The sequence below is a fragment of the Pithys albifrons genome, chromosome 4 (genome assembly GCF_047495875.1).
Source record: "Pithys albifrons albifrons isolate INPA30051 chromosome 4, PitAlb_v1, whole genome shotgun sequence".
NCBI lineage: Eukaryota > Metazoa > Chordata > Aves > Passeriformes > Thamnophilidae > Pithys > Pithys albifrons.
This window is the reverse complement of record NC_092461.1, coordinates 3,733,784-3,759,687: the sequence shown is the minus strand read 5'-3', so window position 1 is coordinate 3,759,687 and position 25,904 is coordinate 3,733,784. Positions and strand designations below refer to the sequence as shown.

At 43.5% G+C, this 25,904-nt stretch overlaps 1 protein-coding gene and 1 long non-coding RNA gene across 4 annotated transcripts; both read right to left on the bottom strand.

Moving 5' to 3' along the window:
• Nucleotides 1-512: 512 nt before the first annotated feature.
• LOC139670819 (uncharacterized) lies at nt 513-14,888 on the bottom strand. Of its 2 annotated transcripts, XR_011697576.1 has the most exons (6): nt 14,412-14,888; nt 12,247-12,301; nt 11,893-11,983; nt 9,006-9,098; nt 3,694-3,777; nt 513-635 (listed from the first exon to the last, which is right to left on the bottom strand). It is a non-coding gene; the product is annotated as an uncharacterized lncRNA (long non-coding RNA). The 2 variants fall into 2 exon arrangements; XR_011697577.1 differs by lacking the exon at nt 9,006-9,098.
• A 3,215-nt stretch (nt 14,889-18,103) lies between these two features.
• Nucleotides 18,104-25,129, bottom strand: LOC139671046 (transmembrane protein 14C-like). Of its 2 annotated transcripts, none has more exons than XM_071553244.1 (6): nt 25,115-25,129; nt 24,015-24,132; nt 23,317-23,400; nt 20,854-20,955; nt 18,886-18,973; nt 18,104-18,683 (listed from the first exon to the last, which is right to left on the bottom strand). In XM_071553244.1, exons 2-6 carry the CDS (start codon nt 24,127-24,129, stop codon nt 18,626-18,628), a joined length of 447 nt encoding a protein of 148 aa, XP_071409345.1. In that variant the 5' UTR covers nt 24,130-24,132; nt 25,115-25,129; the 3' UTR covers nt 18,104-18,625. The 2 variants fall into 2 exon arrangements, with proteins under 2 accessions (XP_071409345.1, XP_071409344.1); XM_071553243.1 differs by lacking the exon at nt 25,115-25,129 and adding an exon at nt 23,609-23,709 and having other exon boundaries at nt 24,015-24,107.
• Nucleotides 25,130-25,904: the final 775 nt, after the last annotated feature.

Below are 25,904 nucleotides of genomic sequence, written 5' to 3'. Positions count from 1 at the left end.
CAGGGAATGTAACTCAAGACTGCTCCACTGGAGTCAGTCCCTTCCCTCCTCATCTGTCCTCTCTCTGAAGGCAGCTGGGATTTCAATGTGACTTGAAAGAAATCTTAGTGGAGACAGCTGTGAAACAGGTTTTAAAGGAAAATAGATCTATTGCATGAATAATTTTTAATTGTCAGATATGTTAAATCCTGTAGACTTGGACAGCCTTTTAGGATATTGAAATTGGTTTCATTTCGCAACAGAAAACCTGTTGGTGTTTAACAAAGGCTCAGTGATTCAGGCAGAGCAGGCAGGAATTTCTGTCTACCTGTTGAAACAAGCCCATATCCTCTGTACATTAAAAAGAGACTGAATCCCAGGAGTATCTCTTTCTTGGGAATAGATAACCTGGCTAATTGCCTCTGGAGACTGCTCTCTTCTAATGTAGGCTTGTGTCCTGCTACTGGTCTTTACACATTTATTTTTTAAATTCTATTTAGTACAGAAATTTGTACTGCATTACCTACCAAGTGCATTGCTGCCTCCAAGGATGATCCTCTGATCCAAAGCAGCCTTCCTCATTTGCTTCCATTCCAATTGTGAATCTATGGCACATGCAATTGGAGCTTTGGATTGGTCCTGTGATTCCTTTTAACCTGAACAAATAAATACAAACTGATGAGTCTTTTTTATGAATTGAGGAAAAAAGAACAGAAAAGCCATTAGTTAGGTCTATGCTAGCACAGGCTGGGTTAGAGCAGTTTGTACAGCTATTATAGAATCATAGAATCGATTGGGTTGGAAAAGACCTCCAAGATCATCGAGTCCAACCCTTGGTCCAACTCTAGTCCATTTACTAGATTGCTCCCTTAAAATCATGCTCTTTAGGACTCTAACACAGTGAAATCTCAGGCCTTGAGTTGCCAGCTGTACTGATGTGATCATGTTGAAGTCTGGCCTGCATTACCTGCTTGGTGACCTTGCCTCATTAAATCAATTATGGTCAATCGTGTGTTCTTTAATTGCACAAAGGGTAAATTCAGACCGGTCCAATTTGCAATTTCTCCTCTACCCGCAATAGTAAATCCTTTATTTTTTATTCTTTGTGGAGGTTCTTTCTTCAGTCCAGGCAAGTATTGAACCTGTACAATGTGTGTAGTGAAGAAGGTGAGCACTGTCACCTTCAGGCTGGCAAAAGTGTCTCCAGGTCAGAGCAGGGAGGCCAATCCATCCGTAGAGCCCCTTTTGGGTCCCCATCCTCAAGTGCTCCAGGGAATTGGAAACTTGCAGCACTGCTTTGCTTGTAACAAAGAAACTATCAGATGGGTTTTTTCCAATTCTCTCCCTCTTAAGAGCTAAAGGTGATTCTTGGCTTTTTTCAAAGCTGGAGACTTCCTTTTTGAAATTTTAAATGCTTCCCCTTCCTCTCCTGCCTTGCCCTGTGTCTGGCATCATTCAGAACAGGTCCTGCCCTGGTGTGCCCAAAGGAACACAAGAAAAGTCAATGATTTCTGGTATCCAGGCTTGAATCATCACCTTCAAAATGAACAGGAGAGAGCAGCTCTCTCAGGAAATCTGCAAACTGAGGCAGGCAAACAGGCACCAATTTTAATGAGGTTATATTATTGAGATGATCTTTGAAATCATAACTGCTACAGACTGACTCCCAACTCAAGACAAACAGATAATATCCACACCAGAATTCCCTTTTAATATTTAAGCAAGGCTTAACCTTCCTCTTGAAATTAAAATAAGCCTTTCAAAGGAACTTTATTTAGGAGGAGAATGTTTATTCAAAAATATTTTAATAGCTCAGATACTATATATATATCTCATCAGGCTTCAGGCATTGATCACTAGGAATAAAATGGATACTTTGCATTTTAGTAACTGGTGCTGCAACGGTGGTTTATTAAATAAACCCTCATGAAAAGACTTCATGATTTCTCCTCAAAGTGAGGCCACAGCAGGGAGCTTCCAGCTGCCACATGTTCTACCTACAATGCACAGGATGGTGTTCCAGGTGTGTCCACACCTTTCTGATGCTTGAGGACACATGACCAAAAGTGGATGAATGAGGATTGCTCAGTAGGAGGAGAATATATCTATATATATCTGTCTATCTATATATATAATTTTAACAAGGTTACACAATAGGACTGAGTGCTCCTAATATTAGAAAACCACAGCAACAAAGAAAGTAGGGCAGCTTTTTCAAGGACAGTACAGAATCAGGAATCTGATGCAGTGCACATCAGGCTGTGTCCCACATACACCCACCTGTGTGGGACTCTGTCACAGGTGTGACTGTGCTCCTGTTGTTCTACCAAAAGACAAAGGAGGGTGCTGAGTACAGCAATGCACTCACTGGCAGTGCTCAGGTTAATATCTCTGCATAATTTTTATAATTTACCATGAAAACTAGGCTGGTTTTAAGCACAATTGCAAACCCTTTTACAAATCCAGGTTAGAGCATTTACCCTCAGACTTTAGACTTGATCAGATTTGATTACACAGAGAAATAGTTCTCAAACTTTGTGACTGGGCAAGGCTGAGAGGTGAGTCAAAAATAAGCATGAAGCACTTGTCATGAAATCGTGCACATCTCGAAAGGAGAGGTGCTTGCATTTTCTTCCTCTCATTTCACCCTTGAAAAAATGCAGGCAATTCAGATCCCAGTTGAGGGAAGGAGAATCTGATCTGAGTGTTGCCATCTGATGTTCTAATCTTTGCATTGTTTTTATCATTTCAGACATGTGAGCAAAGAATCACTGTGATGTTCATCTGGCACAGAAAATGGCCCAGAATTAAGTTGTGACTCATTTTCATGACAATTAAGGAGGAGGAGGAAATGTCAACTCCTTTCTCACAGAAAATGCCCTAAGCCCAAATTCCAAGCGGCCTCACATGGGTGCAAACCCTGCTCTTCTCTGCCTTAAACTCCCCAAAAGAGCACAGTCACAAGGCTTTGCAATTCTGCAGTCAAGGCAGACAAACCTGCCTTGAGTCAGATCCCTCACAGCACACTTGCAGTAGAGTTAACCAGGACAAAACAAGTTTTAGCAGCATCCATTGTCACCTCCTGTTTCTCTTCATCCCCCAGGCAGAGCATCCTACAGTGATATTTGATCTGAATATTGATGGCTGCCTGAGTGCTACACTCAGCATGTTTACTTTGGAAAAAAAAAAACAAACCAAACCACAAAACCAAACCAAAACAACAGGATCCTAATGTGATGGCAAACATGGAATAACTCAGAGACAGCAGCTGGCATGGGGGAATTTGGTAACCTGCATGCACAGTAACAGGGCAAAAGGATTGGGCAGCCCTTGGAAATGCCCCAGAGTTCAAGTCCTTCCTGTTCCTGGGAGAAGGTATAATTGCACTGAGTGGTTTGGTGGGATTTTGGAAGTCTCCCACAGGCCTCCAGGGCAGTTTGATGCATTTGGGCTGGCCTGGTTTAGCACAAAATGTTGGCAGGACGTGCAGTGCTGGAGCGAGTCTGAGAGGCAGACAGAAAGGAGGGAAGAAGCAGAGGAGCCCCAGGTGAGAAGCACCTCAGGAAAGAGCATCTCCTTCCCTGGGCTGAAATGGTGCCCAAAGCTGCTTCACTTGTCATCTCTTGACTTCCCAGGATGCCAAACCCCAGTTCTCTGCTTCTCTTCCTTCAGATGCAGCAGGTCCCAGTTCCCTGCATGCCCTACAAGTCTCACCTGTTGGAACTTGCCACTCCATGGAAATCTCAGGCTCTCCCTAACATTTGGTGGCTCCAGAGGTATCACTCCATCACCAAAGAGCTGTGGGGAACACAGATGGGACAAGAGATGAGTGTTTGAAGAGGTGGAAGGCCAGGGGGCCAAGAGAAATGCCTTGCTCCTCAGAAAGGCAATAGAGAGGATTGGGAGACAAATCCATTCATAGAATCATACAATCGATTAGGTTGGAAAAGACCTCCAAGATCATCAAGTCCATTCTCTGGAATCCACCTGTGAGGGAGGACTCAGAGTGAGCAGAGGTGACCAGAAAGCACTGCCAGCAGTGACAGGGTTAACAAGGTGCCTCCTTCCTCCTCCTCTTTCCACCACAGAGCAGAAAACTCGCTGCCTTCTGCTGTGAAAAACAAGCTGGGTGGAGTGATTCATAGGCGTGGGATTTAAAGCAATCTATTTTAATTGTCACTTAAAGAAGAAAGCAAGTGACCTTGACTAAAGTTATCAGGTCTTATTCCTGTTTTGGATTTGTATTTAATCATTTTTCCCAAGAGCAGTTGATGCTTAGTAGTTGGAAACCACTAGGATTTCTTCCACAGCACGTGAAGTCTTTTGCTGTATTTCCTACTTTCTGGTTTTGCTAACTCAGAATGTGATATGCCCAAGTTCAAATACTTAAGCAACCAAAATTTTTATTCAAATGCATAATGGTTACCTTTTATTACATTAGAAAAGAGCAAATTGCATTTTGTACTTACTAGGTAATTCCATTTTTTTTTCTCCTTAGGAGTTATGTTGGGTGGTAATTATGCTGTAACAACATGGAAAAAGGCAGCACTGGCTTCCATTAGCAAATAAAGCAATATCAAATTATTTGAATAAGAAAGAAGAAGAAGAAGGCATCAAAACATGTTTTGTATCTAAAGTTGACTGTATTATTACACAAAGAAAATTGATGTTCATGAAATAACTGTTAACCAGTGCTTAAACAGCCTGGAAGGAGTAGATCTTAGTCCTGATGTCTCAGTTGATTCACAGACAGGTAGGAAAAAGAAATGTACAGGTTTTTAAACCTGTAATTAATTTCTCAGTTCTAATGACAGGCTGTTGACCAAGCTAAACTGAAGAAACTGAAGTGAAGGAAATACACTTTATTTACTTGCAATAAAGATTTCAAGTAAAAAAAGCTTGTTTATGACTTAAAAAAAAAATTCCATGTGGAGTGGGAAGGCTCTGCTGGGAGGGAGGGGCTGAGAGCTGCCGGGAGCCTGAATGCAAGAACAGCCTCCTGAAAGGTCAGAGATGGGATTTCACATTCCCTCAGGGCAGATGGGGGTTCGAATGATTCTCCTACAACTTGAATTAATTCCTTAACTATAGAGTTCATGCATAAGAGGGAAAATACCATCACCTTCAGATTTGCTGTTGGGGAGGTGGGAGGAACTTTGACCCCAGTGCAGAACAGGTTGGGAAGCACCAGTTGGGGCACCAGGGTGACAAAGCCCTGCACTGGCAGTGATGCTCCTCAAACCCAGAGTGACTTAGGTCTTTTGGGAAACAAATCAAAAGGCTGTTCTATGCAGACACCACAGCAGCTGCTCTTTGCAGCCAAATGCAATTAGGGATGTTCAGTACTTGTACTTTTCCCATTCTGTCTATTTGTGCTGCCCTTGGCAATAATTTCATTTTGGTTTTAAGTTGTGGCGCTTCCCGCAGATCACCTTTTGGTATCTTCCAGACTAGAGGTTAAAAAGCTTTGACCCTGGGGACTCAACTGGAAAGCTCACTGTACAGAAAAGTTGGGAGCACAGAAGGATAAAACTGGATTTTGTGACTGCCAAAAATATTAAACTCCCCTAAATCTAGCATAGAATGTTTTCTCATGTCACAATCAGCACATCCCAGAACAGAAGCCAGACCTTCCGAGTTCCAGCCCAAAATGTCTTCACTGGGCCATGGCCTGCATTAATTTTGCATTCCCACATCTGGTAGAAAAGCACAGTTTTAAAGTCTTAAATTCCCAGTGAACCCTTCATTAACACCAAGCAGCTTCCAAGGCACCCTCAGCATTGCTGACTGACTCCCAAGTTTACTCCTCCTGAATTAGATTTGTCTCACACACATCAGATGTGGATCATTTGCAGGAAAGAGGTTTCTCTGGCTTTTTGTGACACATCTGAGAACCAGCCCGTCTCCACCAGAGGAAGCAGATGATTCATACCATGAGACCTTCTCTTCCACATGGTTCACACTCACTGGTGACTTCCTCTGCTGGAGGGAACTAAGATTCCTTCTGGCCAGGCAGTCCAACCTCTGAGAGATCCCTCTGAGGTCAGGGAGATCTCCAGAGGTATGTCAAGGCCATGGTCAGTGTTTGACACTGGGAAGTGCTTCTAAATGACACCTCAGCACTGGATAAAGAGAGATACATGACTGTGGATTTGGACTGTGCAAACTGAGATGCTGAGGATTAGAATTCCAGAAAACAAATTTTCTGGTCTATTATCACATGGCAATTGAGCTCCACTGCCCCTGGAAAACATTTCCAGTCTTTCTGCTGTGCTTGCTTTATTAAATACAGACGTTTCTCATGTTCATAAACCTCCAGGGGAGGAGGAGAACCACTGAGCTTTAAAGAGCTTTAAAAGCATAAAATGGCCTAATTTCCTCTCACGACTCTCAAAACTCTCTCCCAATTTCCCCTCAAACAGCTGCCACATTAATCAAATTGCAGCTTGTATGGCAAAACTGTGATTTTGCCAGTTCCTTGCCTGTAACTGCTTAGTGCTCCTTCAACTGACTTCTGAAAGCCTGGTTCAAATACATAATTTTTTTACATTCATATTCAAGGCTGGGAGAACTTTGCCTTCTCCAATATACTGGTATAGAAAAGTCTTGTTAGTGGGAGAAGAGTTATAAGCCACATACAGACATTGCCTTTTAATCACACAAGCCTGATGGATTGCCTGAGACAAAACAGAAATTAGTGGTGCAGGAATGCCTGCTCAATATGTGGAAAAAATTTCTGTGCTCATCACAGAAGACAGAAGGGAAGGGGAGAGACAAAAGAGAACAGAGAAGCAGAATTTGCTGCCTTACAAAAGGAAGATGAAGATGTTCAAAAGAAATGTTGAGTTAGACAGGGAAAGAAGGGAACTTGGAAAAAAACTCTGTTTAGAAGAGGTCCCCAAAAGAGACAGCATAAAACAAGCACTGAACTGTACAGTTGCTTGGATCACTGGCTTGGCATTTGCTCACTTTTGTTTGTAGGGAGCAAAACTTAGAAGAGTTTTTGTCAGAATCCAAGTGTTTGGAGCATCTTGTCTCTCTCCAGGAATTTACTGTTGCTTCAGAGTTTCACAAGTAGCTCTTCCAGTTACCCAAATAGTAATGGAAAATTGCTAAAAGGGCCTGGCCCCCTTCCCCCTTTTTAATTGCTCCCTGGAAACTTTTCACATTATCCATCACACAAATCCCATCAAACATCCCCTCCTAACAAAGCTGGACTCCCTGCAATTGCCTGAGGAGAGGCAAGTTTGCTGCCAGTGAGCTGGACTGCAGAGTAACCTTCCCTCCCTGCAATATCCATCCCTCTTCTTTGATCTCACCAAGCTCCCCTCAGCACCTACACTCAAAGGAGCCGCAGATAAACTCACACTTGGTAATCACTGTCCTCCCTTCCTCCCCAAAATCAACCCCCAACTCTTTGCCACAGCAGAGGTTCCTGAGAGGCAGAGGGTTCAGGCCCTTTAGGAGCAGGTGGCACTGGTAGCAATGGCCCTCTTCCCTCAGCTGGGAAGCCAAAAGCAGCGTGTTTTCCAGGCAGGAAGCTCATACACACATAGCCAAACTTCTCCTGGGGAGAAGTGAGCCCAGAGGGTACCAGCGGTGAAGTACAGGAGAAGAGAAGAGGAGCCAAGGATAAGGTGCCTGGGTGTCTTCTGTTGCCTTTGCATGGACACTATGACAAATCACTTGATTTTTAGGTTTTTATCCAGGATCATCTTCTTGGTCGTCTGGCAGACCATTTGGTGTTTCTGCAAGGGAGCCATATCTGGAAATTTTGGGCTTTCCTGCAGGGTAGAAGCTGCCCAGGCATTCACTGGATGCTCAGGAGGCACAGCCTTGCCCAGGCATGGGTATTACCATGTGGCTGTGCCATGGCTCCAATGCTTGCCTGTGGCATTGCACATTCCCAGCACACAAACACCATCTGTGTGATGCTCATGGCTTTCCAGAAACCTGGGGACTCCTGGGGAGGCATTCTGTCACACATGTGGGCATCTTTGTACCCAAAATCTCCTAGGGAGAAACATGACCACCCTTGACATGAGAGGTTTGTGTTCAGAAGGGCTTGTCTGTTCTGTTGAATGACCCCTCTGCACATCCCCCTGTCCACAACTCATCTGTGCAGGCTGTGCTCCAACAGCCTCCATATGACACCTCTTTTCAGCCAAGCCAGTGGGAGCTCTGTTATCTTTACTTATCTCTGACTGCTTCTTTATCTATTTGTTCAATGCATATTAGTGCCATGGAAATTAATTTTTAAGTGCTCATAAGGCACATCATGACAGGTAATGCTTTTCATCAGCAGGTTCCAAAGCACTTTATAGAGGAGTCTGGAATCTTTATCTCTGATTCACATATGGGGACACTGATGCACAGTAAGGTGGACACTCTCCAGTCAGTCCCAGCTCAGCAATGAATCCAGGGACAGAGAAGAGCAACGAGGCTGGTTAAAGGACTGGAGCACAAGTCCTATGAGGAAAGGCTGAGGGAGCTGGGGGTGTTTAGTCTGGAGAAGAGGAGGCTCAGAGGTGACCTCATCACTGTCTAGAGCTCCCTGAAGGGATGTTGTAGCCAGGTGGGGTTTGGTCTCTTCTCTCAGGCAACCAACAGTAGGACAAGAGGGCAGGGACTTAAGCTCTGCCAGGGGAGGTTTAGGTTGGATATCAGGAAGAAGTTCTTTACAGAGAGTAATCAGGCATGGGAATGGCCTGCCCATGGAGGGGGTGGATTCCCCATCCCTGGAGGATTTTAAGGTGAGACTGGACGTGGCACTGAGTGCCATGATCTGGTAATCAAAGTGGGGTTGGATCAAGGGTTGGACTTGATGATCTCGGAGGTCTCTTCCAACCCAACTGATTCTATGATTCTAATTCCTACTCTGTTCATGTCAGATATTGAATAAACAGAGGCCCCTGGGTTTGGTTATTGGGGCTTTAAGCCCCTATTTAATGCCAACTTTCATATACCCAGTGTATCTCACACCTTTTACCTCCCTAGTTGCAGAAGTCCTGTGCTGTGAACCTCACCCTTTCCTCCATGGCTGACTGCAATCCACTTCTTCTTCCAAGCACACATGTGATTCCTGATCAAAAGCCAGCAGCTTGGCTGGCAGGAAAAGGCTGCAAAATATCATTGCAATTAATGTGGAGAAACTTGAAGCTACAACACTAACAGCAGTTCTGCAGAATGAAGCGTCAGAGTGCAAAAAGACTAAGTGAGGCTTTGCAAACCATATGGGTGGTTTTTTCCAGGGAATTCTGGCTAATTTATAATAGACTGGCTGGATGGGCAAATTCCTGAGTTTTTATGGCAGGGTGTGGAATCACAGAAATTCTGCTGGATGGGCATCTCTGGTGAAAAAAGGCTAGGTGTTTCAGAAGGCGGATATCAGAACCACTGAGGGTTTAATACTGCTGGTTTAATGCAGAAAAAGCTCTTTAATGGCAACCTGCCTGGGTTGGGGTTGCAAAGTCTTGCTCAAATTCAGAAGCAGAAGAATGAGATCAATACAGAGCAGAGTACCAATTAACAGCCCTGGTTTTCAAGGGCATCCTTCATGTGTCCTCTAAAATTTCCTTTGTCTCTGTCACAGCTCAATAAGTTATGAAGCTGATTGCAGATGGCTGGAGAAGTGACACCATGTACATTAGAAATCTGTGTTAATCATACACAGAAAAACAACTTCCAAGTTTAAATGTGTATGGTTCCTAGATCAGAGATTTACTTGAGAAACAAACATGATTTGTTAAGTAAATGGTTTTTTAATTCTCCTCAGAGATATGGTTCCTTAAAATATAGTGTATATCCTTGTGTAGATATTATGGCCACATTAGGGAAAATACAAACAAACTGCATTGAAAATACTTAGCTGAGTTTCTTCCTCTGAGAGCCAAGCAGCTCCAGCATCTCTTTTCATTCCCCTTCTCCCCAAGTCCCCCAGCAAACACTGAAAAAGCAAAGGCTCATCTTGAATGTAGAATTTCAGTATTTCAGTTGCTTGGCTTTAGGTTGTTCTTTTTTAGGGCAGGTCTGAGCTGCAGGACTGAACCAGGCAGCCAGGGTGGGGTTTATCCCCTTGCTCCCTTTCCTCCCTCCCTTCCACTTCCATGAAATTGCCTTTTTGCTTTCTCTGGGGAACACTGGAGAGAAACACTTCAAACTGTGAGAAGTATAAGTGTGATTCATGTTGGTAAAAACGAACTGGTTAGTGGGGCCCCTATAGTGACATGAGAAAAAACATGGCCAGCCAATTAAACAAAAATTCCAACTTACACCCACGTGGAGAGAGAAACAGGATAGTGTTGAATCACTTTATCTCCTATAACTTTGTCAAGGAGCACATGAATTGCAACAAGAAGGTTGAAGAGTTAAACTTTCCCATATCTAAGGGGAACAGAATTTATGGTGGGGTTATCAGTAGGGTTGTAAGAGTGACTTAAACTGCTTAACAATGTACTTAGAATGTTTATGCATGAGTCTAATGAATATGTAGATACTAAATAAATGTTAGAGTTTCACTGTGTTGGGGTGCAATGGCGAGCAATGCTTGTGTCCATCACACCCAGAATGCTGAAATTGTCTTTATCATATAATAAATTCTATTTAAAAACCTATGACGTTGAGACTACATTTCTCACACATGGTTCTTTGGGTTTGGTTTTTTCCCCCCATCTTCTGTAATGAAGCACTTTGGAGGACAAAGTGTGATTACCTCGAACTGCACAAGTATTCACAGTGATGGCAAAAGTAATGAGGGATAATGGCTGGGGGGATTTTGCAACCTGTTCGCTGCCAGAAGCACTGCAGGAAATTCACTTTGCTTCAGGACTGACTGCTCTGCGGTTCTCTTATGTACCAGAGAGATTTCACCTAAGCACTGGCCTCCTCTAAACAACCATCTTTGCCTTCTTTTCACCTAATGAGCACATCGGTTCAGGTCACTCTGGCAGGGGAAATGCATTCCCAGACACTATTTTCCCAAGGGAAGTGAGGAACTTCCCAACCACGGATGGGTCACACAACAGAAGGCTTCAGGAAGGTGGTAACACTAATTGATCTGTATTCATTTAATTAACATTAGTTAATTACTCTGGTGAGAGCAGCCTGCTGTCAGCTGTACCTCCTCCCTGTGAGGGACTGAATCCACAGCGTTTACTCTGAGTAGGGACAAAGAAATCCACTGTCCTGGGCAGGGGTGGCCGAGGTGACCAAGGTGACACCAGGGGCAGTGGTACACCCCAAGAAGCAGCACAGGGGTATCCATCCATCCATCCATCCATCCATCCATCCATCCATCCATCCATCCATCCCCCAGGTATCTTCCCTGGGAATGTTCTAGGGCTGGCATTTTGTCTGGAGGAGTAATTGTCCATCCTTGAGGGTTTTGAGCTCATGCACAGTATAAATGTTCAGAGTACGAGGCTGACTTTTCTGCAAGCCATCACTGTGCTGCTTCTTTGGCAGAAAGGCCTGCCTACTAAAGGGCAAAAATGAATTAAAAAAAAGGTGAAAGGACTGGGGAGAGATGAGTTACAATCTCCATTTCCAATTCTCAATTCTCATGCAGGGGAAACTTCAGGGAATTAGGAAATTTTGACAGGAAGGAAAAGGGACATTGATTTCAAGATCTCAAGATCCCAGCCTGCTCCAATTTGCACTCCTTCACTTGGGGCAAAGGATGGCTTGGACCATTTGTCTTCAAGGAGAGGATCCCTAAGTGCATTTTCTTTAAAAAACAGTTTTGAGCAGATTAGAGAGTATTACTTTATACCCCAGCATGGTGATTAAACTAAGCCTGAATCAGTATTGCCCCCAGAGGCACCTAAAGGAAAGCTTGTTGCTTCCCCTTCCTCTGCTTCCATAAATTTCAGAGCAACTTCAGCAGAAATAAACACAAAAATGCCTTCTCCTTACTGTTGTCCTCTGTCAGGAAACACTTGGATTTCTGAGAGGCCTTTTGGCAAAATTTGCAAGTGGATTTGCTGCCGACCACAGTCAGGTGTCTCTGTTGAAAAATGAGAAAAAAAATGTTGAAGGACAGAAATTTGTGTGTGAGTTGGCACAGCAGGGCTCAGGTCAGCAACACTCAGCTCTGCCACTCCTCAGGGTAACATCTGAAACTTTCTTCCAGAGCATCTTTACAGCACTTCAGATGTTCCACTCTTTCTTTTTTTTTTAACTTAACCATCTGTCTTACTTTCCCCCCTTATTCCTAAGGGTGCTGCACCTATTTCCCCTCAGATTCAATGGAAACAGGGGAATACATACCTCATCTTCTAATTTTCTGGATGCAGTGGAAGTGCAGCACCAGTGAAATTCAGCCCTGGAAGAAGGGAGGAATGGGGAGAAGATGTTTTTAAGATTTGGGTTTACTTCTCATTATCCTGCTCTGATAAATCAAATTAATTTTCCCCACGTCCAATCTGTTTTATTCATGATATCAACTGGTGAGTGATTTCTCCTTGTCCTTATCTCCTTTCTTTGTATTTTCTCTTCCCTGTCCACCTGAGGGGAGTGATAAGAGCAGCATCAGTGGACACCTGGAGTACAGCCAGGGTCAGCCCATCGCAGATTTGAATGAGGTCAACTGCAGTGACCCAGCTAAACAAGATGCAATTAACAGCAGGCTGACCTCTCTTACCCTTCCTCCCCTCTTCTGTGTATACTCACTGCTCCTGGGGCTAAAAAAAGAGAAAAACTTGAGATAAGCACTAATTAGGTCTCACTTAGCACGGTTATTTAAATAGTTAACTCTTCTCTTGCCTGCTGTTTATTAAAACATACACCCCACACCCTGTTTATAAGGGGGGATTTGAATGCATTTAATACACCTTTTAGCACCATACATGTAGTGCTTATGTGGCAAGGAATCCTCTTGAGGGAAGACCTGAGTCTGAAGGGCATCCGGTGGGATAGTCTATAAATCAAGGACGTCTGCCAAAATCTATGGATCTTTTCTGCCTCTGCAACACAGAACTCCCTAGAGAAGTTGGCACTCTGATCATTGGCAGCTGAGAGGAACAGGAATAATTGCAGGCTGCTGTTACCTCTGCCTCAGAAAGTCACGATGCCTTTTACACTGGGAATATTTGCTTGTTTGACAGTATGAGAACGGGATATACAGAACAAAAGGTTACTTATTATTTGGGGTTTATCACTGTTGTATCAATTTTTGTCACTGTTCGACATACCTAAGCAAACAAAATGCTTTTAAAAGGTATAAATAAAACTTCTGTGCAATCATGTGCACAAGCAACATGAACAAATGAATGGGTGTGTGGATTGCACACCTGGCTGTGGGAAGGATGGAGCTGAAGTGGGTCTGTGTTGATCAGGGACTCTCTGTGCTGCCTGAGAAACTGGCTACACTACCTACTGTTCTTCACATAAATAAATTAATTTATAAAAAAAAATAAATTTATAGAGAAGATATTTATGGAAGTCGAACAGAATGTCCTTATTTTTTTTGGCAGGGATGAGACTGAAGTGGCACACGGAGGAGGAACTTGGCGACAAGCCCTGAGCTGATGTAAACGCTGCAGGGCTGCCAGGTGAGGTCGTGTCTGGGAACTGAAGATGTTACTGAGCACAGGACACACAATGCCGAGTGGAGCACCCACTAAACACCAGGGATATGTGAAAACAGAACCAGAATGATCACTGTCCCGACTGTTTTATGGATTAGAATACTTCCAGAAGATTTTAGGATTGTCACTCCATGTGTATTGTCGTGATTTTTGAGTTCTTACCCTCATCACAAAAAGTTTCCTCTACCTCCTGGTTTAGGCTTCACTTCTAACAGAAACAGAACTTGAGTAAGTGGACCAACCTTCCCATCACCTCAGGATATTTTAGGTCTTGTCTGATACCAGCAGGAACCTCAGCGTAGGGAAATTTCAGTCCAGACTTTAAAAGCATTTACTTTGCTCCTGCTGCTTTCCATCTCTTTTCTCTCTGTGTGTTTTTCTGCCCTGCTGACTGTGGCGCTGCATATTAAAGGAGCAATCCTTGGCTTGTCCCCAAAGGAAGTCACAGGCAGGTTTGTTGAGGAACTGAGGGGGCAGAAGGAATTTCAGCGCATCCAGAAACTCTCCTGCTGATGGGATGCCCTCAGGTAACAGCACATCATTTGATCCCAGCCCTTTCCTATTGTTGTATCACTGCTGCATCCAACATCCCTCATTATACAAATACCTCAACAACGTACAAAAATACAATGTTTATGTATTTCTTAAAGCCCTTAGAGAAGAAGGGCTGTCTTGCTAAATCCCCTCTGCTTGTGAGTCAGGCTGACAACCTGCAAATGTTGTTTCTGGCTGTAAGCAGGTAAGAAAGGCCGCGCTGATCTCCAACACAGATAAGAGGTTTCCTCCGGGGGGGTGTAAGAAGAGGGGCAAAATGGTTTTATTTTCCCTTCTTCACGCGATTATTACCAGCACTAGCGAGGGATTGCACAGGACGCTCGGTGAAAAAAGCGCCTTTTTTTCCGGGGTCATTTCCTTTCATTCCTCAGGTCAGCGCAAGGGTAATAAAGAAGCGACTGCGGGAGCCGAGCCTTTGTGTTGCAGGTCAGGTAACTCCAAGTGGGCAGAGCCAAGTTAGAAGCAGGTTGGTTGTTATTCATCCTTGTCTCCATGTCTGGGGTGGGGTGTCCTGCCCGCATCCGAACAGCGCTGCCGCCCTCTCCCGGACAGCCTTCCAAAACCTCCGCATTCCCGGCACAGGCAGACGCGGACTGCCAAAGGAACACGGGAAAGAAAACGAGGGATAAAGAGAGAAAAAAACACACCAAGGAAAAAAAAAAGGGGGGGGGGGGGGGGAGGGACGGAAAAAAGGGGAATTAAAGGGAAAAAAGGAGAAGGGAAAAGGGGAAAATAAAAAAGGAAAAATAGAAACAGGAAAAAGGAAAAAGAAAAGAAGGAGAGGAGAGGAGAGGAGAGGAGAGGAGAGGAGAGGAGAGGAGAGGAGAGGAGAGGAGAGGAGAGGAGAGGAGAGGAGAGGAGAGGAGAGGAGAGGAGAGGAGAGGAGAGGAGAGGAGAGGAGAGGAGAGGAGAGGAGAGGAGAGGAGAGGAGAGGAGAGGAGAGGAGAGGAGAGGAGAGGAGAGGAGAGGAGAGGAGAGGAGAGGAGAGGAGAGGAGAGGAGAGGAGAGGAGAGGAGAGGAGAGGAGAGGAGAGGAGAGGAGAGGAGAGGAGAGAAGAGAAGAGAAGAGAAGAGAAGAGAAGAGAAGAGAAGAGAAGAGAAGAGAAGAGAAGAGAAGAGAAGAGAAGAGAAGAGAAGAGAAGAGAAGAGAAGAGAAGAGAAGAGAAGGAAAAGAGAAGGAAAAGAGAAGAGGAGGAAAAGAGAAGGAAAAGAGAAGAGAAGGAAAAGAGAAGGAAAAGAGAAGGAAAAGAGAAGGAAAAGAGAAGGAAAAGAGAAGGAAAAGAGGAAAAGAACAGGAAAAGAAAAAGGAAAAGGAAAGAAAGGAAAAAGAAAGAAAACAAAAGAGAAAAAAGGTAAGATTGGCAGGGGGCAGGGAATGGAAAAGAGAAAAGATTAGGGGGAAAAAAAAAGGAAAGAGAGGGGAAGACAGTGTTCTTCACTGAGGGGGATGGTCAGGCAGTGCAACAAGCTCCCAAAGAAGCAGTCATGGTCCCAAACGTGTTGGTGTTCTATAAGGTTGTGGATATATGGTTTCATTTTTAGGTTGCCCTATGTGGAGTCAGAAGTTGGACTCAATGCCCCCTCCAACTCAGGATTTTGTATGATTCTACATATTAGTACTAAAACTCAATTCCAGTTAGTTACAGTACTTGCGGGGCAGGATCTCAAAATATGATAGCAATATATTAGCAAATGCTAACATTTAATGAAATAAAACAAGGGGAATAGACTTTTGTTGCAGCATATTTTTTCTCATTAGATATTTTCTAAAAAGAGTATTAACTTAAACCAAGCACAGAGTGTATTAACTATCAGCAATAGAACAGTATCAATTCTTGCTTCTGGGGTGGGGAATATGTTATGCCACACACCGTGTAAGACAAGAGTGTGAAAGACAGACAGGGAAGGGGTTCAGAAAACATTATCTCCATTTCACAGTTCAGAGGAGAAGTACAAAAAGGCTAAAGGGAACACCCAAAGTCACTTGTCCACTGGACTGAGCTGGGGATATGGCACAAAACCGTAAGCCCTTTGATCAGTTCCACTGTGGCAGCGTTTCAAGGAAGCAGGAGAAGAAACTGTGGGCAGCCTCTGTGCCATTATTGACACAACATTTTCCCATTTTCACTTGTAGGGATTGTGGAGGAACAAAGACTTTCATCCAAAGACTTTTCCCATCTTGTCCTAAGTGCCTGGAGGTTCTCCTGACCTTTTCTCCCCACCTCCCATGTTTCCAGGTGATTAAACTGTGCAGTCAGGAAGCAGGACTACAATGCCAAGAAGCCAGCAATTCTAACACTACAAAGGGATAATTGTGTTAGTTTCAGCTCTGAACGACCCTCAGCCGGTGATGAGAAGTGCCAACAGCTCCCAGCACGAGTGACAGAACTGGGACAGGGCAAATTGCACTGTCGAAGCCTGAAGCAGAACAAGAATTAGGGGATTCTCTTTGCATTAAAAACAACCTCCTGCCATATTCTTAGAACAAGGATAAATAGGACAGCACATGACTACTTACCTTCTAAACCATTTCAGCTGAAATGTTTTCCATTCTCCTCTCATTCTCCTTTGCTAGTTTATAAAAGTCAGTTGTCTGTACTACTAGTGTAATATTATATTCTTACACTATACTAAAGATCTGCACTAAATTAAAGAGATTTTGCTACCTGCAAATGTCATATTAATTGGAAGAACAGCTTAGAGTGTGACATCTATCAAATAGTGATAAAAACCTGCTTTTCCTCTTCTCAACTCAGTGATACAACTGAGTACATTGTTGTTGTGATAGAGGTCTCAGTGTTGTACCTGTAAAGACTAAGGCACATTTGAGGCACTCAAGTGTCCCACCCCAAAAGATTTGCTCACCTTCCCACTAATTGGGTGTTCTGTAACATTCCAAACCTGTACATCCCTGATGCTGCCCCAGTGTCAGCAGCTGGGACACCACAGGTAAGGTCCTGAATTGGAGATCAGGATTAGGGTTAGCCAGGAGTAAACATACAGCACAGATTAAATTTAGGTTGTCCCACTCCATTTTCCCCCTGGGCAGAGAGGAATCTGGCTTCCAATCTCTCAGCTTCAGCAGGTTTCTGTACTTTTGCCAGTTACTATTTAGCTTTAAAAAATAGATGCTCCTTTTCCCAGAGGTTGCAGTAACTTTGTGATGTTTCCTCAGCCGTGGTGAGGCAATGCTATTACAAAGACAGGCTTATACACCCCCCTTACAAAGTTTAGGGCAAACTCTTGTTTTCAAAAGATAATTTACTTACCAAAACAACCAGGAAATTCCCTTCTCTAGTCCTGAGTGAGCTGCCCAAGAGAGGGGTGAAATACCTGACATTTCCCCAGCATGTAGATGAGCAACACAGGGCCTGGCTCTTCACTCTGGATTTAAGAACCAACTCTCTTCTTCTCTCATTTCTACAGTGTATTTCAGTTCTGGAGGCACGATTAAACTCTGAGTTGCTGAATTCTGGTGGCCCAGTCTGTGAACTGTAAAATCAGTTTCCTGTTACTGCACCTGATTAAAAAATCTGTACTCAGCTCTCAGGCATCACAGCAGGAGCAGGAACACTCCTGGCTTCAAGGTTTCCCAGTAAAGACAGATTTGAAGAGGCACAGCCCCTTCCCCAAGAGATATAAATAAAATCTGATACATTCTGTTGTCAAGCAAACCTGTAAGGTCAGAATTAAGTGTTAAACTCTTTGTCTAGATCACATTTAACTGTTCATTTACCCTAGCACAGATCTTGCTTAATTAATCACAGAGCAAGTTCCTTTCCAATAATTATTTTAATGCAGTGTTAATGAAGGCCCCTAATTTCATCTTTTGCCCCCACTTTAATATAAGTGATTTTTAAAAATCATTGGAATAGAGCACTTGGATACAAACAGTTCACTGCAAAGACTCCCACTGAGAAGAAAACAAGGGAAAAAAACCAGCCCCTATGCCCAAACACAGAAATTATAGAGAGACATACCAAATAAAGGTTTGTAATAGATTTTACTTATAGAAAAGCAATGTTTTATCATCATTTCACAATAAAATGTAAGATCTGCTTGGTGTTACACACACTTGGTGTATCAGCTTTGAATGCAACAGGTAAAGCACAGTATAATACTAAGTACAAGAGGTTTGAGATACACTGTTGTATTTAGCCAATTACTCCCCTTTGTGGATATTTTCTTAATTACAGGTTCTCTCTGATTCATACATGTCAGCAGTTATTTTGGAATATAAAAACTGGAAGTGTTAAAATACACAGATTCATGTCTGGAAAAGTGAAACCCAGGACTCATTTCTCTCTATACACAAACAGCTCTACCTGATCATTGAAACAAATAGTACCTTGTATATAAATGATCTGTCTCATCATTCTACTCTCCCTTATGTAAAAAAGGGGAAAAAATGTCTTGATATGGAAAATTGTTCCATCTTCTTGCTTCTCAATTTATGCAACTTCATTATCAGGTTTCCTTCTCCAAATACTAAGCTGTAAAATGAAGTTACTTCTCCTGGGGCTTTTCCAACATCTTCAGTGCTAATCTTCCAACCATTAGCAAACTGCATAAAGATGGGGAAAAACACATAATTAAACAATGATAGCAATAATTTGTTGATTCATTTTCAAACAGTTCCCATGGAACTGGTGCACGGGAACAAAAAAAGATATAAAAAATACGATTCACTCCGTTTCAGTTTGATTAAGAAAATAAGAAATCACAGAAAGAAGGTTTAAAAAAAGAAAAAGTACATTGTGTTGTACCTGACACCAGCAATTAGCCCTGCAGGCATGAATTTTCTGGAGTTGTAGAACCTTGTTCCCATGATGGCAGACAGTGTTCCAGATGTAACTTCAAGGAGAGATTGCAAAGTCCAGTCAGCAGATGCAAATGTGTGAGAGACATAATAGAATTACAAACTACCAGAACAGCAAAAAGTAAAAATGAAACAGGGTTATTTCACTAGATGGACTAAGAGAGTCAATAAATTGTGGAAATTTCGGAATGCCTCAGTATGTACAAAGTATTTACACCAAGTCATAGCAGACAGTGCACTCCACATGGTTCTGCACAGACTCCTCAGATTTCTTTTTCAAAATGTGCTCTTTTTGAGACTGGAAATAATTTATGTTACACTGTTCTGGTAATCTTATGCAAGAGAGTGGGACCACAGCCTAACACAGAATAAAACTCAAATATTTCAGTATTCAGCTGCTTCAAGCTCTAATTAGAAGGCACTGTTCAAAATATGCACAACTCACAATGTAATTTTGCCTAAAGCAGCAGCACAACACACCCTTGCCAAAAACTTCAGAGCAAAACACTTAATATGCTACTGAGTTATAGAAATGTATCTGATATTTGGAAAAACACTTGCTCTCTTCTTAAGCTTGCTGTATTTATGGTTTATTCCAGTTACTTAGGCCTGACCATACACAGCTTTTGGGCTGTTCAGTAGATGTGGAAGTGGAGAGAAATGCTGGGCCTTCCCCTTTCCCTTCTGACTGTCACATACCCAAGAGCCAGATGCTCTGTCACTGCCTCAGTGAAGAAATGCCACAGTCAGTGGCAGCTCTTCAAACACTGACTAAGCAGGAACTGTCCACAGTCAGCTTGTCAAAACAGGAGGAAGGGAATCATAGAATCATAGAATGGATTGGGTTGGAAAAGACCTCCCAGATCATCAGGTCCAACCCTTGGTCCAACTCCAGTCCCTTTACCAGATCATGGCACTCAGTGCCACGGCCAATCTCAGTTTAAAAACCTCCAGGGATGGGGAATCCACCCCCTCTCTGGGCAGCCCATTCCAATGCCTGAGCACTCTCTCTGCAAAGAATTTTTTTCTCATCTCCAACTTCAATTTCCCCTGGCAGAGCTTGAGCCCAATCGTGCCCCCTTGTCCTATTGCTGAGTGCCTGGGAGAAGAGACCAACCCCAACCTGGCCAGAACTTCCCTTCAGGCAGTTCCAGACAGTGCTGAGGTCACCTCTGAGCCTCCTCTTCTCCAGGCTGAACACCCCCAGCTCCCTCAGCCTCTCCCCACAGCACTTGTGCTCCAGTCCCTTCTCCAGCCTCGTTGCTCTTCTCTGGCCCCGCTCCAGCCCCTCAATCTCTTTCCTCAACTGAGGGGCCCAGAACTGAACACAACACTCAAGGTGTGGCCTCCCCAAGGCAGAGTCCAGGGGAAGGGTCACTGCCCGGGGCCTGCTGGCCACGCTATTCTTGATACAGGACAGGATCCCACTGGCCTTCTTGGCTCCAGTTCTTGGAAGCTCCAGTTCTGAGCAGAAGGAGGAGCAAACTGCATTACTGAAGCTGCTGTTCTGTTAAATCCCCCACAGCAGGCAACACCTCTGTCATTCCACGTATTTGTCACATTTAAAAAGCAGCCAATCCCAATCTCTGCCATTTTTGGTGGTAATAAAATAACCTGCAGGGGAATCCCACTTCCCCACATGCTCCAAGGAGGATTCAGCCAAAGAGAGGACACAGAGAGGTCAGACATCAATTTACTAACACTTTCCTAGCACTATAATCCCTCAAACACATCAGTACAAGACAGATGCACATTGGCAGCCACCAGTGCAGTGCAGTTCAAAGACTGGATTGAAATGAGATATGTAACATCATCCATTTAACTCTTCTGCAAAGACTTTTAGGAACTCATCTTAAATATATAGTTATTTTAGGGTAAATATAATCCCTTCTAAGCAAAACTTTAAATTACTTACTCAGGGAAAGCCAAATATTACTTGGATTCTGTGAGAGCTGATAAGCACCCAGTCCAGCCAAACCCCCAAATAAAAGGCCAGCAGCCAGTGATGGAACACTACCTGAATAAATAAAAGATAATCCATTTATCAGAAAGTTAAAAAATGAATTTGCTCATCAGCTTATGTTTTGTAAAATACCAACAATAACAGCAACAAAAAGATAGGCATTCATCACTCATGGAGGTTTTTTTCTTTTAAGATATTGTGATCAGCACCAAGAACAGTTCAAATAGTCTTGAGTAAGACACAAATAGCATTAGTATTTAGTTCTTTAACAGCAAAGCCATTAATGTATTTATGATGGAAAGAATTGTGAGAAAAACAAAAGAATTGGTGTTTTCCTTGTGCATGTAGTTTCAAAACAGTAATATAAAAATTCTTGAGAGGCAGTAAAGTGGATTAAATAGCAAGGATTTAATAGTGGAGAAAAAGACATATGGACTGATAGAGAAATGAAGAGTTGCTGAAGAGTAAGGTGGAGTTGAATAAGAGAAGTCCTATCTCTTAAAAACATCTGAGATCTGATGCAAAGGTAACTGCAGACTTTGGAAGGTTTCCTGGCCTCACCTAGACTCTGAGTCAAGTCCTCAGTATAAGGAGAATCCCAAGCTACCAGAATATAAAAGATGCTGCATCCAAGTTGATTTATAGAATACATCAGATAATGAAGTGGGGCATGATCACTGTGAGTGGTGAACACCCTCAATAAGTCCAAGGGAGAATTAAGGACTTAATGTTACCCAGGGTGGTTCTTTATATATTCAATTTTTCAGGTCACTTTTAAAAGACTTGAGATTGCAAAGCTAAGCTGATGAAGATCTCTAAATGTTACTATATATTGCTGGCAGACAGTAAACACTTTTCAGTCATCAACAAGGTTGCTGTTATAGTGCTTTAGATCCTGCTTTTGGTATAAAAAAAGCAAGAGATTATATCAAAGATGATAGAAAGCACCTGAGAGTCTTGTATATGTGCAAGGAAAAGATGCACACTGTAGTAAGTGGCTGCTTTGTACAGTTTAGCAACCAACATGTGGTAGCTACAACTCTTTCCACAAGCCTGGGAGTCAGGAAACATCCATCAAATCCTTGAATTTTACCTCAAGGCATTAAGCAGCTGTGACACAAATACTTACTAGGACAACCATAACACCTCTGGCTCAAGAAGTTCCTGAGTCTCAAAACACAAGGACTCAACTTACTAAATGAAGACCCAAGATTGATCTATTTATCTATCTATCTATCTATCTATCTATCTATCTATCTATCTATCTATCTATCTATCTCTTTGATTGCTCTGTTCTCACACTCTTCCCAAGGCACCTAATGCTGTCCACTGTGTGGGTAAATAGACCTGGTTGTAGAACAGATCAGATCATCAGCTTAGGTCTATGGAAGAAAAGTTCCATTTTCCTTTGGTTTCTCCACATTATTAGTAAGGATACAATAGCTCTTTTTGTATGTTTTTTCCTCTCTAGAAGCCACCATATGAGTTTCTGTTCCCCCTTCAAAAATCCTGTGACCTGGATTCCCCTGTCTCAGCATGACCATGATCTCCCATCTGGGACCAGAGAACAGGAAAGACTCTTCCCATTTCATAATGGCCTCAGAGAAATACAGATGCAATTTGTTGCTTAAGTTCTCAGTGTTGTCCCTCCTGTCCTAAACTCCAATCACAACCCAAAGGATACACCAAGCCAACAGAAAACAGCTGGAAGAGGCACCAGCATCTATGTAGTCAAATGCACTGGTATGATTCTTACTGACTTCAGAAATGCCTCTTCCTATCATAACAACTAAGATGGCTCAAGGGTTTTCAAAGCTGAAAGAGTGTGTTGCAGGAATTAATCCACAGTTCTGTCTGGAGGAGGGCTCAGTCAGGAAAAAGCCAGGAAATGAAAGCAGTAGGTCAGAGGGTAAGCTTATGATGCAGAGCCCAGAAGAGGAACAAGTTTAAGGACTGATTTGAGTTGTTCAGCTCTACTTGGAGAAAGCATCCTGTTGAAAACTCTCTGCAGCTTGCAGTATATGTTATCATCAAAGATTAAAATGGGAATAAATCTCTAAGGGGAAAAATAGTAATCTGAAGATAAAGAACACTAATAGAATGCTGGCATTTTAAACAACAGGGAAAAAGCCTTTTGAAGCAAACTTATGTCAGCTCACTCAAAGAGCACAAGGCAGAAGAGGGATATCAGCATCCACCAGAAAGCAGATTGTGGGCTTATCTGCCCAAAGCACCAGCTCAACCCAAAACCCACCACGCCCCAACAGCAGCAAGTTATCAGCACATGGCACAAACGGATAAATTTTACATCTGCCACAACTTCGAGCTGGGAGCCTTTCCTAAAAAGCCACCCAGCTCACACCAAGTACTTGGGGGGCGGCAGGGGGGGAGATGGAACCCCTTTCAGCACCGTACCTGCTTTTGCATAGCCAATGAGCCCTCCGGATGTCACCAGGGCGGCGTAGCCAAAGCCGAACCAGTCCACTGCCATGCCGAAAACTGGAACAGAAAACTGGGGTGAGAAACAGCATCTCTTAACCTTTTTGAGGGGGAAAAAACCCCAACAACAAAAAATTTTGCCGTGGCAAGCTTTTCCACAGCAAGGCCTGCCTAAAAAACGTAAGCTCTGAGCCGAGGAGAGGAATCCCGCGGTGCTGGGAAGGATGCTGCGGGGTCCTGGCAGTGCCAGGGATGCTGCGGGTCTCACCTGCGCGGAGCTCCCACTCGCAGCAACCCGGGGCGGGGCAGGCGGCGGAAGGGGAGGTGAAGGAGCCGCGCACCGCCCAAAGCTTCCCTTTTCCGGCTGTTCTGGGAGAAGGGGAAAAAAAACAAACGGAAAAACCAAGCAACAAAAAATTCACCCGAAGTCTGGGTGGGATGCGCCCGCAGCGCGGGGTTGCGGAGGAGGAGGAGGAGGCGCTGGTGTGTTCCCACCCACCCGTAGGGATCCCGGGATATCGAGGATGCCCGAGCCTGGAGCCCTGGTGCTGTAAATGGGGAGACTTCAGTGCAGACCAGGTTCTGTGCTCTTGTTCAGCGAGGGGCAAAGCTCCCTCCTAACTGCAGTCCAGCGCTCCCAGTCCATCCCGGTCCTGTTCCTGAAGTGGGGTTACCTGGTACGGCTGAGAATTCGGGTTTGGTTTGGCATGAGCCACAACTCCGGGCAGCCTCCAGGCTGATCAGGAATTCCAGTGGAGCTCTTTTACAGAAGATACAGAGGGTTTGCATAACCTTTAAAATGCAAACAAAAGAGGAATCTTCTGCTGTAGAAGTTATGCAACAGTGGGAGATGGTAAACATCCTGAAAATGTTTTGTGTTCTTTCTAATCTGGAAAAATGTAGAGATCACAGAATCATAGAATTGATTGGGTTGGAAAAGACCTCCGAGGTCATCAAGTCCAACCTTTGGTCCAACTCCAGTCCCTTTACCAGATCATGGCACTCAGTGCCACGGCCAATCTCAGTTTAAAAACCTCCAGGGATGGGGAATCCACCCCCTCTCTGGGCAGCCCATTCCAATGCCTGAGCACTCTCTCTGCAAAGAATTTTTTCCTGATCTCCAAGTTCAATTTCCCCTGGCAGAGCTTGAGCCCATTGTGCCCCCTTGTCCTATTGCTGAGTGCCTGGGAGAAGAGACCAACCCCCACCTGGCCAGAACTTCCCTTCAGGCAGTTCTAGACAGTGATGAGATGTTTATAGCTGCCTACAAAGATAAACTCTTTCTCTGTTCCAAGTGCTGAAACTGGCTTTCTTCACATAAGTGGTGCTGCTTGATTTATTCCAGTTGTCCATGCACTTATCTCCCATGGAGATTTAACCATATAGAAAGAAAAAGCTTTCCTCTAGCCAGGTCCCTGAGCTGAGGAGCTTCAGATCCTCTTTAGAAGACACAAAACATGAGAGGCCTGTACTTTCTGCAAAATGCAGCTTTCTTCAGCTGCATTTCAGATTTTCCCATCTTTATGAATTAAACTAATGTTCAGAAACAGGGGAGCAGTTTAATTTCTTTGTTGGCCTAAGTGGTTTAAATAGAAACCTCCTCTCTCCCTGGAAAGTGCCACAAGCAACACACACCTCTTTTCAATTCAAACTCTGTGATAAAGAGGTTCAAGCTTCACTGGGCTCTGCTTTGTAATCCAGGCCAGGGTTTCCCCCAGTGGAGGAAACAGGAAAACTGGAAGAAATCCACAGCTGCTGGAGCTGTTGAACTCACCTGGAGTTCAATTCAGAAGCTGCTTCCTGGGCTGTTGTTTCTTGTAGCTGTGGCTCCCTTTATTCTACCAGTGTTGTGTGTCCCTTTCTGACAGGGACAGATTTCTCACTCCTGACATCTCTCTCTGCACTGCTGCCTCCTCTCTATCACTCTAAGCAGTTCCCTGAAAACTAGAACAGAAAATGTGCTGAAAAGGAAGATGGACACAAGGAAACAACAATAAAACACTGCCAAGCACTAGTTAGTAGCAGAGCATCCCCTCAAGGTACAGGAAAAATGAGTTTTCTCCTAAGGACTGTTTCTATTTCACATTAAAAGCTGTTAGGACTGTTCTTCACTGTCTCCAGTTCCCAAATTGATCTAAATCTCAGCATAATTTCTCATTACTACACAGGGAGTTTGGAGTTTTACAAATGTCTAATACTTACTTGTAAGTCTAAACTTTAGGACCAAAATTCTGTGGAATTCCTGCTTTTTAATCCTGGATTTTTCCTGATGCTTATGCAAACTTGCTTCTGCAATGGTGGTGTCTGTGGCCATGGGCTCATGTATTTAAAAATTCAAACAATAAAAACTGGTTTAGTCAAGGACATAAGATAAACACTATGAAATAGACATAACACTGTACAAGTGAAGGCACTTTACAAAATTCTCTGGATTTTTCTCTATTTTTTCTCTTGCTGCACAAATAAGGAGGAACAGGTTACTGAAGGGAAGCAGAATAAAGCATAATTCCAATTGCTCTTTGAAAACAGAAGAAATAATGACCACTGTGATAGTGTAGAAAGCA

Coding starts and splice junctions, on each gene's coding strand:
- LOC139671046 (XM_071553243.1), bottom strand. CDS start 24,049: ATGCCAAACCAAACCCGAATTCTCAGCCGTACCAG. Junction 20,956..23,316: donor CATTGGCTATGCAAAAGCAG/GTACGGTGCTGA, acceptor TTATTTATTCAG/GTAGTGTTCCATCACTGGCT. Junction 18,974..20,853: donor TAATATTTGGCTTTCCCTGA/GTAAGTAATTTA, acceptor CTCTCCTTGAAG/TTACATCTGGAACACTGTCT.